The following is a 14652-nucleotide window of genomic DNA, read 5'->3' as shown; positions in this document are numbered from 1 at the left end:
TTGCCTTCACTGGGAATGCGGGGTGTGGGCAGTGAAACCAGTTTAAATCCCTTTTCTCCTGCCCCATATGAAAAGATTCCCTCCTCAGCAGTAAGAAGTTCTGCTTTCATTGGACATGTTGGTGGTGGTAGGGGCTGTGTACAATGAAATACATAGATATAGGATGGAGGGCACCTGGCTTAACTAGACTTGTGTGTGAAAGGGATCTAGGAGTCCTAGTAGACCACAGGTTGAGCAGGAATTAACAGTGTGATGTGGTAGCTGAAAAGGCCAATGCGATTCTAAGCTGCATCAATAAGACGTATAGTGTCTAAATCAAGGGACGAATTAGAGCTACTCTATTCTGCTTTGGTCAGACTCACCTGGAATACTGTGTCCACTTCTGGGCACCACAATTCAATAAGGATGTTGAGAAGCTGGAGCGTGTCCAAAGGAGGGCGACTAAAATGGTCTGGAAATCATGCCCTATGAGGAATGCCTTAGGGAGCTGGGTATGTTTAGCTTGGAGAAGAGAAGGTTAAGAGGTGATATGATAACCCTGTTTAAGTATTTGAAGGGATGTCATATTGAGGAGGGAGCAATCATGTTTTCTGCTGCTCCAGAGACTAGGACCCGGAACAATGGATGCAAGCTACAGGAAATGCCATTTCCACCCATTCACGTAGCTTTTCTCCGGTGGTGTGTAAAACTTATTTTTTAAAGAAGAGAGTTAAACTGGGTTTTTTGGAGAGGGAGGGAAAAAGAAAGGAAAAAGAAGAAGGGATATGTAGAAAGGGAGGCTGGCGAAAACTTTTTGTGAGCGGAAAGGAAAAAGAGACAGAGAAAAAAACCCAAACCCTGAACGTGGCTCCTGCATCCAGCCTTGTTTCCTTTTTTGAGACAGAAAAGGGGGGGCTGGCTGCTGCATATTGGGGTGGTTTGAAGAAGAAGGAAGGGATAAGAAGAAGAAGGGGGGGGATTAGACGTCACTGTGACATCTAATCGCCTAAGCGCTTGATTGACAGCTTTAAAAAAAAACCCGGTTCCAGAAAGGCAATGAGAACAGGGAACAAAAAAATCCATGTCAAAATACAATGGAGAAATATCATTGGGAACAAGAACATGGGTCAAGAAAAACCGAGTCCGTTTGCTCCCTTTTGTAATGGGAACGATGGACCTGATTCGAAAATGATTCAGAAACTTGATCTGATCCAGACTCGCAGCGATATATGTCGCTTATATGCCCAGTGGGAATGGGGCTCTAGAGACTTATTTCTCTCCCTACTCTCAGACGTTTGTGCAGCATTTCTAGATAGTCAGGGGTGAAAGAAAAGATACTCTGCCCATCCTGAAAGGCATCCACTTGTTATTATTACATACAACATCCTTTCATGTTTAGTAGATTCAAGAATTCCAGAGTTTTGATGAGTCTTGGCTCTAATTCTTCCCTAAGAAAAAGTATCCCATTATCAAGCCTAGGGTAAAGGGGTTGTATATGCTTGGAGGTGGCATAACACTGCTTGCAGTAAGCTCTCTTCCACAAGCCCCTTCTTTGGCCTTGATCCCACCAAAGACTGGAAGTAAGAACTAACAATGGCACAGACTAATATCTGCACCCCCCTTTCCTTTTCCTTTTAATCTTGGCAGGTGTTAACTCTTCACCCCAATCTTTGCCAACAGGGTGTGTGTGGATGGTGTGTTTCCTAGTTAATCCTGTTATCTCATTAACAGGAGCTCTTTAATTGCCAAATAACCCTTCAGTTAAGTTTGAAAAGGAGAAAGGAGGATAGACTGCATGGTGAAGGGGCTATGTTGGGTCAACACAGACTCAAATAGTATTAACATGGAGGAAAGTGACAAGCGGGGAAGGGAATCAAATCTAGAATAGGAAGAAAACAGTTGATCAGGAGGTCTGGATACTCAAGCAGGGTGTGTGCATGCGCGGGTCAGAGTCCGAAAAACTTACTTTTTGGACTTTAGCACCAAGAATCTCCCAGCCAGCAAAATTAGTGGCCATTCTTACTAAGGGATTCTGTGATATGTAGTCTAAAAATGTAATGATCCCAAACTCTGGACTAGAATCTGTGCCAGAACCAGGTTAGGGAAAGAAGCAGAGTACCAGAGTGGTGGAGTGATTTGAGTGTTGGACTAGAACTTTGGGAGATCAGGGTTCAATTCCCTGCTTGGCCATAGAAACCCACTGTCTTCACTTCAGAAGAAGATAATGGCAAATACCCTTTGAACAAGTCTTTGCAAAGAAATAAAATTAAGAATTTCCCTTAGGATTTTTCTGCCATAAGTCAGAAATTACTTGAAGGCACACAACAACAACAACACATCAACAATAACAACAATGGAAAGATGCACACAGTGGGCACCCTCCCTGAACAGGCCCACCTGCTACCAGTGCCACCCACTTGCACATTTGCTCAGTCCATAAAACTGCCCTGGGTCCAAAGTCTATGAAGAGTGCTGTTTTGTGAGCCCTCTCTTGTCCTGCTTGCATGTGGAGGGTGCCTAGAGGAATAGGGTGTGTGTGTGTGGGAAGACATTAAGGCATTCTTGAAAAGGGAAACTGCCATCCTCTCCTCTTGCTGGCGCTCTCCCACCACTGGGTGATGTCTTTGGCAGCTCTGCAGTATAGAATTTCCTTCTGTCTCTGGACCTTGGAATGGACACCTGTTTTTCTTTAAGGAGAGAGGAGTGCTGCTTTGCAGATGTGCTCTGGATGCAACTGCAGAACGGCTCCCCTGCTCTTGACTTCCCAAAGAAGTGGCTCCTGTGCCTGGGAGTGATCTGATAGCAACCTCAGTAGAGCATATTCCTGGCCTCCATTGCAGAATGCGACTGCCACTCTCCTGATCCCCATTTCCATCTGTGATTGAGGTGGGATTTTCACACGGTCGAGAGGTTTAAACCGGCAAGGATTTAAACCCTTCTCTGCTGGTGGATTAGACCCTCAGCTGCTTGCAAGGGCATATGTCACTCCATTATGTCCATTCGTGCACGCACATGCCTGCCACAGCCAGGAGACTGTGAAAAGCCCTGTTGCTTGCTACCCTCTGCCGGGTACTGCTTAGAACAGTGCAACATGTAGGTGCAAATCTTTCTAAGTACCTAGCTGTGTGAGGGCAAGAGGATGGAGTGCTCCCTTGTGACAGAGAGGTTGCTGGGGGAGCAAAGTGCAGCCTGCTGCCCAGTGCCTCCCTCCCCCATTCCCTGGCTGTCTGGAAAATGCACAGCCTTGTCAAATCCATGTACAAGCCGTCAAATATAGGGCACAAATAAACAGATGAACAGAGGCCTGAGAGAGAGAGAGAGAAAGAGAGAGAATGGTATCATTTGTCGGAGGTGCTTTGACTATGGATTCCTGCATAGCAGGGGGTTGAACTTGATGGCCATTGAGATCTCTTCCAACTCTATGGGGTTATTCACACTTTGAAATTAATCCAGTATGAATCTGGGTTAAATCTCCATTGTTCCCACGCATCTCGAATGCATCTGATTTTTGGGGGTGGTGCTGCCAAAACCCCCACTTAATCTGTGATAGTCAATATCAGTTTTTTCCATGAGTTTTAAAAATAAGATCTGCATTGTCAGTAGTGTAAATAACTGATGCGAAAAGACCTGAATAGATCCATGACAAAATACTGCATACCAAAAAAAGGGGGTCTGAATGCATTCACATTGTCGACTCCATCTTTATTTGCATGTTTGCACTTGTGAATAACTGAACTTGCAGAGATACATGTTGATGCAGTTCCATAGTGTAAATAACAAACCTGGAATGCGTGAGTGATACGATTCACATAATTGTGCTAAAAAAACCCATGATGTTTGAATGACCCCTATGATTCTATGATTTAGGGATGCCAAACCAAGCTCCTTCAACAAGCTCACCTGCCCACTTGACTCTCAAATCTTCTGGATACTTCCACCTGAGGCAGGCCCTTGTATGCAGAATAAAACATCGTGCTTTGGGCAGCAGCATGAGGGGGAAAGAAATTAAAAAGAAAAGTAGGAATTCTTCTTTGAATGGTAACACAAGGCTTTTTCAAGCCCTGATCTATCTTTTTTGGGGCCAACACTAAGTCCACTAGTTGAAGCTGCTGGTTGGCTTTCCATCTAGCTGGAGCATTGTTTGGTGAGGTGGAGAGTATCAGATTCACATGAAGGGATTGTTCAGTACCCCATATCCAGCCTAGATCATGCGCATGGAGTACATTGTGAGGTCTTGGAAAAGGCACGGGCCCTTTTTATTTCTATGTTTCTCAGCCTTGCTGGGTTGTTATGAGGACAACACGAGATCCAAATTGTATACAAAGTGCTTCTTCTGCGACGAAGAGCTGCAGAAATTAATAATCACCCATTAATCCTATAGAGAAACACCTGCTGTGGTATTAGTTCTGTTTCATTAATTCTGCCGAGGAAAAAGATAATACGTTACTCAAGAGTTCCTAGGTTACAGCTGTATTGTCATGCTAACTGATAACATTTCAAGTAGAACCCAGCACATAAGCTGTGTACAATGGCCCACCTGATACTTCATAAACTGCTTGGGTTTGGTGCCTGCATAACTTCTGAAGCATGTGGGCTGAAATGTATATGCTTGCATAAACTTCAGGTATGCATGCTTTCTATCTGCAGATTGGGGCGGGGGGAGAAGGCAAGAGTCTCAACTGCACATAGAGAGCCTCTCTATCTGTGTGCATAGTTGGTGTCCATAGACTTATTTAGAACATATGCTGAATGTGTACAAGAAGCAGATGTGAGGACAGTGAGCACAATTCCCCCCCTTTCCTCTATACCTATTCACTCTCCTTCAATGTGCATGCATCATAATCTATGAAGAGGGCTATAGAAAACCAGGGCTGTTTTTAGCTAAGAACATAAGAAGAGCTACATTGGATCAGGCCAAAGGCTTATCTAGTTCCACAAAACAAGGACATAAGCCAAGGCAACTCTACCATTTGGCAGATTGAGGCAAACACCACAGGTGCTGAGGGAAGCAGTGTCAACCTGTTCTTCTTGAACTCTCCAGGTGTTCAATTGTTTGAGGACAGTGCCATGTATGCCACCCTTCCTCTCTTGGGCACTCTAAACCAGCCTGCTGCTTCAAGTGTGGTGGAAGCCACTATCCCGTCACAAGTGTTCAAATAAGATTCGACAGCCAGTTTAGCTGGCTTCTGTACACAAGCACCAAAATGTTGTAAGCTGGATCTAACATGAGCACACATTTATGCGTCTAGTATTGAGAGTCTTGTGATCCTGGAGGTCATATGACTGGTAGGCTTTGATAGACTTATGCTTCATGACATCCCTGCTTTCATGGGCTATCATGTGCTGTGATGTGCACCGGGCAAGCCACGTTGCCATATGAGTGAGCAAGGAAGCAAGGAAATACAGCCCTTGTTTAGCTATGAGGATGTGCACTGGAATTGAATCCACTGATGGAGGCCATCTGCCAAGACCCATATAAATATATATGACTTCAACTGAGTGCTAAATCTGTTGTGTCTAAAGACATTTGGCTGAGGATTCCGAGATGACAAGCCAAAGGCCGTGCCTTTACTAGTGTCTTGCCGGTCTGGTGTGAAATGTAGCGGGAGGAAAGGGAATGGCGCACCATACTAATGAAGTGCGCTGCAGGATGACCTGGTGCTATTGCTGTTCCCGCAATCCACTCTGATAGCTATTATACCTGTGATTATGTCTGTGCTGCAATGCAGATCGCATACATTGGTGGTGAGACTGGCACAGATCTGGATTGTGCAGGTGGTCGGCAGCAGTGTGGACAATGTAAACATATGCGGGTTGGAAGCACAACTGAATGTTGCTGAAGGTTCTGCCTGAGAAGACAGGGCCTTTGTCTCTGGCAAGGAATTGGTTGCATGCAATCACATTTTGGAAAAATACTCCAGGATGGCAGATTTTAAAAACCAGCCTATTCTCTTGAATGTTGTAGGGATACCTTTGGTGTTTGCACCTTTGATGGATACTCTGCCTTTCTCTGTCCTTTTGACTTTGACAACATTTACAGAACTGGCCTTTCTCTTAAAGAGAGATGCTTTCCCTCCCTGTGGTGGCTTAGGTGCCAAGCACCCTCCTTGAAAGCTTAGTAAGTGTGATGCTGCTGCCCCCTACTGTCAGTAACTTGCCTGCCTAAAGGTTGACATGGATGTGCCTAGGGCTGCATCCACACTGGAGAAATAACCTGGTTTGGCACCGCTTTAACTTGTCTGGCTCAAGGCTATGGAATTCTGGAAGTTGGAGTTTGTTGTGGGCACAGAGTGGAGCCAACTCCCAGAATTCCATAGCCTTGAGCCAGACAAGTTAAAGCAGTGCCAAACTGGGTTATTTCTCCAGTGTGGATGCAGCCGAGGTGTTAATTAATACACCAAACTCTGTTTTTTCCTTTAGTTATTACCCACAGTCATGCTTTAAGGGCATTTATTCCATTCGTAGCAAGGAGAGAGGGAAACATCCTGCAGCCACAGGGCTGTTTCGAGTAACATGGGACCTGTGCCTATCTTCTTCAGTAAGTCACATTGTCTCATAATATGTCCAAAATATGACAGCCTTAGCTTGGTTATCTTGGCTTCTGTCCACAGTTCAGGTCTGACTTACTGTAGGGCCCATTAATGTGTCTTTTTAGCAGTCCATGGTATATCTAGAACTGTCCTCCAGCAAACATTTCAAATTAATTCATTTTCTCTCTATCAGCTTCCTTCACTGTCCAGCTTTCACAGCTTGACTATGGAGATTATTGCACCACCTTTCCTCCCGCACTAGACATGGGATGTAAACTTAAATTGGTGGATTTTATCACACACACCCAGGCCTGGGCAGTAGGCATCCTGCACCTGATCTGCACTTCTCCCACACCTTTTAAAAAATGGGGAAGCCTGGGTTGGGTGCAGGTTGCCTACTGCGTGGGCACGAGTGTGTGCAATAAAATCTGCCTATTTAAGTTTACATCCCACATCTAGCGTGGGAGGAAAGGCGGTGCGATAGGAGCTGGAAAAACAATAGTGTGGATAATTCTGATGGTGGTATGTAATGATTTCAAATTCTGTTACTAGTCGAATGCTACTTGAAATTTATTACCATCTACACACATTGGGAGTTGATCTAAGAAAAGCACAGACAATGGAGGAAATGTGTTTTCTGCTGTGCCAGAGGCTAAGACCCAGAACAATGATTTCAAATGACAAAATAAGGGAGATTTTTAATGAATGTGTAGAAGAGTTTTCTGAGGGAACAGCTTCCATTGTCAAACAGATTGCCTTGGAGGGACTTTCCTTCATTACAGGCTTTTAAGCAGAGGCTGGATGGCCTTCTATGAGATATGCTCTAGCTATGGATTACTTTTGGGTTGCAATGCTCCTAAGGTCCTTTCTAGTTTGTGATTCTCTAGAATACAAGCTGCTCTGTGGACTGAAGGGTGATACACCTCTCAGCTGATTCTGTCCTGGGCCCAGTGTTATACAACATCTTTATCAATAACTTGGATTAAGGAATAAAAGGCATGCTTATCAAATTTGCAGATGACACCAAATTAGGAGGAATAGTTAATACCCCAGAGGACAGGATCAAAATTCAAAATGACCTGAATAGATTAGAAAGCTGGGACAAAACTAATAAAATGTACATCAACATGGAGAAATGTGAGATACTGTACTTAGGTAGACAAAATGAAATGCATAGGATGGGGGACACCTGGCTTAAGGAGACTATGTGTGAGTGAAAGGGATCTAGAAGTCCTAGTAGATCACAAGTTGAACATGAGTCAACAGTGTGATGCGGCAGCTAAGAAGGCCAATGCTATTTTAGGCTGCATCAATAGAAGTACAATGTCTAAATTAAGGAAAGTAATAGTGCCACTCTATTCTGCCTTGGTCAGGCCTCACCTGGAATACTGTGTCCAGTTCTGGGCACCACAATTTCAAAAGGATGTTGAAACAGTGGAGCGTGTCCAAAGAAAGGCCACCAAAATGGTGAAGGGGCTGGAAACCATGCCTTATGAAGAAAGACTTAGGGAGCTGGGTATGTTTAGTCAGGAAAACAGATGGCTAAGTAATGAAATGATAGCCCTGTTTTAGTATTTGAAGGGGTGTCAGATTGAGGATGGAGCAAGCTTGTTTTCTGTTGTTCCAGAGACTAGAACACGGAACGATGGATGCAAGCTTCAGGATTCCACTTTAACATTAGGAGGAACTTCCTGACAGTAAGGGCTGTTCGATAGTGGAACATACTCCTTCCTCGGAGTGTAGTGCAGTCTCCTTTGTTGGAGGTCTTTAAGCAGAGGGTGAATGGGGGTGCTTTGATTTAGAGTTTCTGCATGGCAGGAAGTTGGACTGGATGGCCCTTGTGGTCACTTCCAACTATATGATTCTATGATATGTGTTATGGCATCATGGAAGTTAATTGGATGAATGAATGGATTGTTAAATAAATTAATGGAATGAATGGGGGATGTGGTTCTGAGCATTTTGGGTAAGAGGATCTTCAGGATTAGGTCTCTTCTGTTTAATTGCTTTAAATTCTCCAAATAAATTTAAATCAAGATGGGGAAAAATCCTTGTAACTTTTATTTGCCTACTTAGAGATAGCGAAAAGTAAAAGTAAAAACCCAAGGGGAAACAGCATGCTTGAAATTGCTTACTACTTGAATGTGGCTATAATTGGATGGAAGCTACATCCCATGCATCAGTTCAAAGACTCCCCCCATGGAGCATAGGTGGATTGCTCCCACTGCAAATTTTTAGGGCTCCCTTGAGGGACAGAAATGGGCAGATCCTGCAAGGAGAAGATGTGGAGGAGGAACCAGAGCTGGAATTTCAGCAATCTCATTAACTCGACAGTCACACTTCTGGAGAAGCAGTTAAGAGTCTGACTGGCATCTCTTCCTGGGAACAAAGTAAGTTCATAAGAAAGGATGGGGTGCCATTTCATTACTGTGGTACATGGTTCATGTTTAAAGAATAGTACACTTCCATGCAGTGGCAGCTCATGCATAATGGGTCTGGTGGGATGGGGGGGGGGGTCACTAAAGGTTGGGTAAAGGGGTCTCCAAAAGAGGTGAAGTGAACTAGTTTTGCTATTCAGTCCCCTCCTTTGCAAGATCTAAATCTTAGACTCTAAGAACACTTTGTACCTCCCATCCGCTGGTGGTTGGGAAGGATATTGGGGGTTAGATGAGTGGTGCCCCATGTGTTGAGCCACCCTGGCTTGTGTGTCAGACATCCTGCTAGGGCTATTGTTTATGCCCAGGATAAGTGTCTGGCAGCTCCTAATTCCCACCCGAAGGAGGAATAGGGCCATCTTCTTGGATGACCCCAGGGGAGTACTACTGCTGGAATGGGGATAGATGGGTGGGAGAAGAGAGGCCTCAGAGTCTGGGAGGGTACATGGTGATGTGGGGCTGGGGACATGTAAGGAGAATTGCCAGGAGTTCACAGGACAGACAATGCTGGCAGAAATGTGGTTGGGCTGGGACTGGGAATTGGGAAGGTGATGCCAGGCAGCTTCCATTGGTTCATAACTATGGGCCCTCCTTTTGGACTGCCTGCGGGGAAAATCACCAAATTGCTAATGGGATAAGGGGCTTCATGGTTTCCTTGGAGTCTCTGAGGGCTGTATGCAATCCATGGGCTGAACTTTATCTTTGGACTAAATGGTCCAACATGACAGGTCCAACATGATGCTTCTAGGTGGCTGGAATTGCAATTGACATGCCTCATTTACAAAAAATGTTATGGGGCAGGGGCAGAAAATTATTGAAGGAGTGGGCTTTTGCTTATAATCCTCTTCTATTTTCCCATTGCTGATCCTAGCCTCTTTCTTACCATCACTAAGAAGGACAAAAGATGCAACAACTGCACAACGTCTTTCTAATGCAAGCACTAGGAACTTCCAATAGAAGCTGGAACTTGGGTCCCCAGATGTTTTTAAAACATTTCCCAGCAGTCCCAGCTAGCATAATAAATGAAAAGTGTTTGGGAGTTGTAATCTCACAGCTTCTGGAGAACCAAGTTTGAGAATCACGGGTCTAGAAACTCCCATCCTCTTAGGTTCTTAACATTTGATCTTCTGTTATGTTTATGCCCAACATTCTCAACTGGATCAAATGGAGAAGAGTTCTAGTGGTTACTCCTGCTATCACTTGCTATCACCCATATTTGCCACAATCACCGCCTTGTGTCTGATGATTGAATGTAGTTCTCAATATTCAAAAATTCTGATTGTTTACCCCCAGAGCTTCAGCAGGTAGGAATGGTGCCCCAAGGTGTGCATGTCCTACTCATCTGTTTCCTCCTGGAGCTGGCCAGAAAAGGTGAGAATGTTTAACTGAAGGACAGTACATAAATTGACTGCTGCTCTGTCTTTTCAAAGACTACTCATATCTTATCCTGTTTCCTCGAAGCTCTCTCCCTAAGAGTAAAACTATAACAATAATGCATTAATTTCATTAATTAATTAATTAATTAAAGACCATTTGCTGCCTTGACACCCCAAATCAACTGCTTGGGGCAAGCTGCCTCATTCCATCTAATGACAGGCCTGTTCTGGGTGCTGTGAAACAGTAGGAACCTGTTAATTACTTATACAGAGGTCCCTTAGTATCCACTGGGGTTTAGTTCCAGGAGCCCCCCCCCCCCTGGATATCAAAATCCATCGATCCTCAAGTCCTATTAAATGCAATGGCATAGTAAAATGCTGTCCCTTATATAAAATGACAAAATCAGGGTTTGCTTTTTGGAATTTAATTTTTTGGGATCATTTTCAATCTGCGGATGCTTGAATCTGTGGATAAAAAATTCCATGGATATAGATGGCCAACTGTATCTTTCCTCCCATAGAGATGTGCTTATAGGATTTTTTGCCTCTTGGGCCATGATAATTTGGCTTGCCTTCAGTACTGAGATAAGGGGTTGGGTATGCTATTTGGCATTTTATCTCAAACTAGAAAATGACCCGGGCCCATTCTATGTTCCCATCAAATACTGGCAGGAGATGCAGCAGGGCCTCTTCTGATGAGGAAGCAGATATATCTTTTGAACCTGGGAATTTCAACTGTTCTTTGTTTTTCTCAGTTTTTAAAGCTCACTTCAGCTTAATAGAAACTGAGAGCTTTGTACAGTATGTGTGTACTGAACGTAGAGGAAAGAAACAGTCCCTGAGTGATTGTTATTCATGTTTTGGTCTCTCTAAGATCATGCAGAGAACTTTCAGCAGGCCTTTCGGGTGGAACCAGATAACATCACCATTCATGAAGGGGGAACAGCTCTACTAAAGTGTGAGGTGGACAACCCCTCTGGCATTGTGCAGTGGGTGAAGGATGGGCTTTTGCTGGGTCCTGATCAAAACATTCCACGGTTCCCTCGCTACAGCATGGTGGGAGATCCTAACAAAGGTGAGCCATCATTTGTTTTCAGTGAAGGAAAGGTGTGGTTTAGTCAATGCTATCAGTTGGGATGTGTAGTCAGTATGATTCAGTGACCTGAGTGTTGCTAGGATTCTGGGAGAACAGGGTTTGAATCCCTGCTTGGCCATGGAAACCCACTGAGCAGTTCATACTCTCTCAGCCTCAGAGAAAGGCAAAGGCAAGTGACCTCTGGACAGAAATTGCCAAGAGTTTGCTTTTGCCATAGGTCAGAAATGATTTGAAGGAATGCAACAACAACCACCAGGTAGGACAGAAGTGGGACAATTCTGGGGTAGTGGTAGCCACATTCCCAATGGCAAGAACATGTCCTACTGTTACTAAGTTGATATCCACTACACCTGTAGTGGCAACTACCATTGTAAATTTGAAACAAGGCATTGGCAGAGAATACACCTTGTTTTTAAGCCTAAGTGTTCTTCTAGATGTGATTCAGCCTGAAAAAAAGATGTGCACTCCTTGTGGACCTTGTTATACCTTACCTTCTTCGCTGCAGGTGCTCCAGTGGCAAATTCAATGGTAGTAGTGAAGGACATGGTCCCTTCATGTAGCCTGCAGACTTCTTGTTGCCAGCTGCTTTAATTAATATCATATATTTAGGCTTGTCCTTGTGGTAAGAGCCATCTTGGTATAGTGGTACAAAGGGACTCAGGAGATCTCTAATCTGAGATCTGATCGATAAAATGCACTTGGTGATCTCAGGTCAGTTACTCTTTCTCAACCTAGTCTACTTGACAAGGTTATTGTAGAAATCAAGTATGCAGGAAAGAGCCATATATACTTATTGAACTCAATGAATAGAAAGACTAGATACAAATGTAATCCATAAATAAAATAGGGAAGAGGAGAATAATGTTTGCTAGAGATTGTTAGAGAAAAGGCAGGATATACATGTAATTAATAAATAATTGTTTTTGATGCTCTAGGCCAGTATAACTTGCAAGTAATACAGAGTCAACTGGATGATGATGCTTCATATGAATGCCAGGTGGGACCTTCAGAGAAAAGTGGCGGTATTATCTCCCGCAGTGTGCAACTCACTGTGCTTAGTAAGTACCAGAGAGAATCTGTGGAGAGCTGCTCAGCTGCTCTCCTGATCAGGTGTGTACCACTTTCTCCTCCTCCAAAATTTATCTCGAAACCAGCTCAGTATAAGTCATAGCTCCTTTAGACCAGCTCAGATGATTTGCCTAATTGTTGTCCCATGAAAAATCTTTTCTCCGTCAAGGACCAACATTGATACTCTGTTAGGGGCCTCATGATGGCACTGGGAGGGCAGAAGCCAGCGAAGATTGAGATCAAAATTTGAAGCTGGTGGGCTGCCCCTTCTCTTTTTCTCTCTGTTGCTTTTTCTTGTCCTTCTTTCTGCTACCCCTTCCTCTTTCTTTCTCTCTTTCACCTTCTTTCTCTCTCTTTTTGCCAAAGTCCCTTTCTCTCTCTCTTTCTTCACTCACCCACTTCCCATCACTGGGAGTGGGCAGGGATTATATAATTTGTACCAAGGGTTTTAAGATATGAAAATTACTTCTGGAGGTACTTCTGACTCAGAAGTGAAGGGAGGAAAGAACCCTCAAGTCAACATTTCCCCTGTATTTCTTTTCTGTACAGTTCCCCCTAAAAGACTACTCATTATGGAGTATGAGGCCAACGGCACTGTGACTTGGGTGGCTGGCATGGAATACACAGTACATTGTCAAGTGAATGATGCCCGTCCTCCAGCTGAGATTGCCTTCAGTATGGGTAAGGGAATGGCTTCCAGCACCTCATTCATTCCTGAAGCTGGAATGATTTGCCACATGCGTCCCACTTCCCTTAAGCTGTGAGAGATGTTTTGGAGCTGCATTGTGCTGCTAGGCAGGATTTCATTTGTAGAATGGAAAACTGAACATGTCTTTGTAATATTTACACATAAACAGGCCAGTCTAGGAATCTCTAGTTTTCCCCAGTGCAACTCTTCCAGAAGTTGACCATAGAGTTGTACTGGAGATCCTAGAAGTTCCTAGAGAAAACACTTCCCTAGGCATTTGTAGGTCCTCCACCATGACCCCTGGCAGATGTTGACCACAGAGTTGCACTGGAGGACCTGGAGAGTCCTAGAGAAGTGTTCTCTCAGGTAAAAGTCAGGGGCACTGCATTGCAGTGGTTTCTATCCTATCTCTCAGGCAGATTCTAGATGGTGATGTTTGGGGACAGCTGCTCCTCTAAAAGGGAGCTTAAATCTGGCGTCCCTCAAGGTGCCATTCTGTCCCCAATATCACAGCCAACAAAGACTAGGATAGCCACGGTTACCCAGAGGGCCTTTTCCTCTGCCTCTCCCAAATTATGGAGTGGCCTGCTGGAGGAGATCCAACATACTACCAACCTTGACAGTTGTAAAAATGCTGTCAAGATGGATCTCTTCCAACAGGCCTTCCCAAAATAATTGGCTCAGTCACCCCACTGATATGGACCATCCTACTGACTATCCCTTGACTGTCCTATTTTTGTTTTAGCAAGCATTTTAATGATTTTAATTGTATTTTTTATAGTTATTGTGATGTTGCACTTATTGTTGTTGATTTGGGGTTAAGGAGGGAGGGGGATTGTGGGATTTTATTCTGTTGTATTGTATGGATTTTACTGATGTATGCTGCCTCGATCTTGTTGGAGAGATGGGTAGAAATAAATTTATTATTATTATTATTATTATTATTATTAAATAGAATAGTGGTTTTTATTTGCAGTTTTCCCACATTCATGAGGTTCTTTCAGCATTAACCCCAGTGAATTTGGTGGGACAACTGTACATACTGGTTCCAAGAAACAGAATGTGCGGTCCAAATGTAGTTCTATTTGTAGAAAGGAATCACCACTCAAACAAAAGCACACTCACAAGAACAAACGGTATAAAAGGGAATAGGAGATAGCAACTGAAGGGATCGCAGGAGGTGATACTGTATTGATTCCAGAAGTGGGGCTCCATTTCACTGTGATGTGAAATGGCTCAGCAGCTGCCAGCAATGTTGAGGAATCAAGCAAGATATTGACAGAGTGTCTGTCTGAATCTCAAACAAGGCCAAAATGAAAGTACCTTAGCAGGCATATTTATAGGGCAAAATGTATCCTGGAGCACATTTTGGGATTAAAATGAATTGCCTGGACAATCACTGTAAATGTCTCTGGACAATGGATTATCTCCTCCAGAGGAAAGTATACTCAGACTTTTGTTCTTTTGCAAACGTCTGGTC

At 43.9% G+C, this 14652-nt stretch overlaps 1 protein-coding gene across 1 annotated transcript in view; it reads left to right on the top strand.

Moving 5' to 3' along the window:
• The first annotated feature begins 10254 nt into the window (after positions 1-10254).
• Positions 10255-14652, top strand: part of NPHS1 (NPHS1 adhesion molecule, nephrin) — a 45811-nt gene continuing 41413 nt past the window's right edge. Inside the window, exons 1-4 of the mRNA XM_089479156.1 lie at positions 10255-10315; positions 11195-11395; positions 12352-12474; positions 13034-13165. Coding sequence (XP_089335282.1) covers positions 10255-10315; positions 11195-11395; positions 12352-12474; positions 13034-13165 — 517 coding nt within the window. The remainder of the gene's footprint in view (positions 10316-11194; positions 11396-12351; positions 12475-13033; positions 13166-14652) is intronic.

Source organism: Sceloporus occidentalis, unplaced genomic scaffold, assembly GCF_023333645.1.
Source record: "Sceloporus occidentalis isolate IW3139 unplaced genomic scaffold, rSceOcc1.0.p SCAF_13, whole genome shotgun sequence".
In the NCBI taxonomy this organism is placed as follows: domain Eukaryota; kingdom Metazoa; phylum Chordata; class Lepidosauria; order Squamata; family Phrynosomatidae; genus Sceloporus; species Sceloporus occidentalis.
Note: the sequence above shows the minus strand (reverse complement) of the source record. Positions and strands in the feature narration are given on the sequence as shown.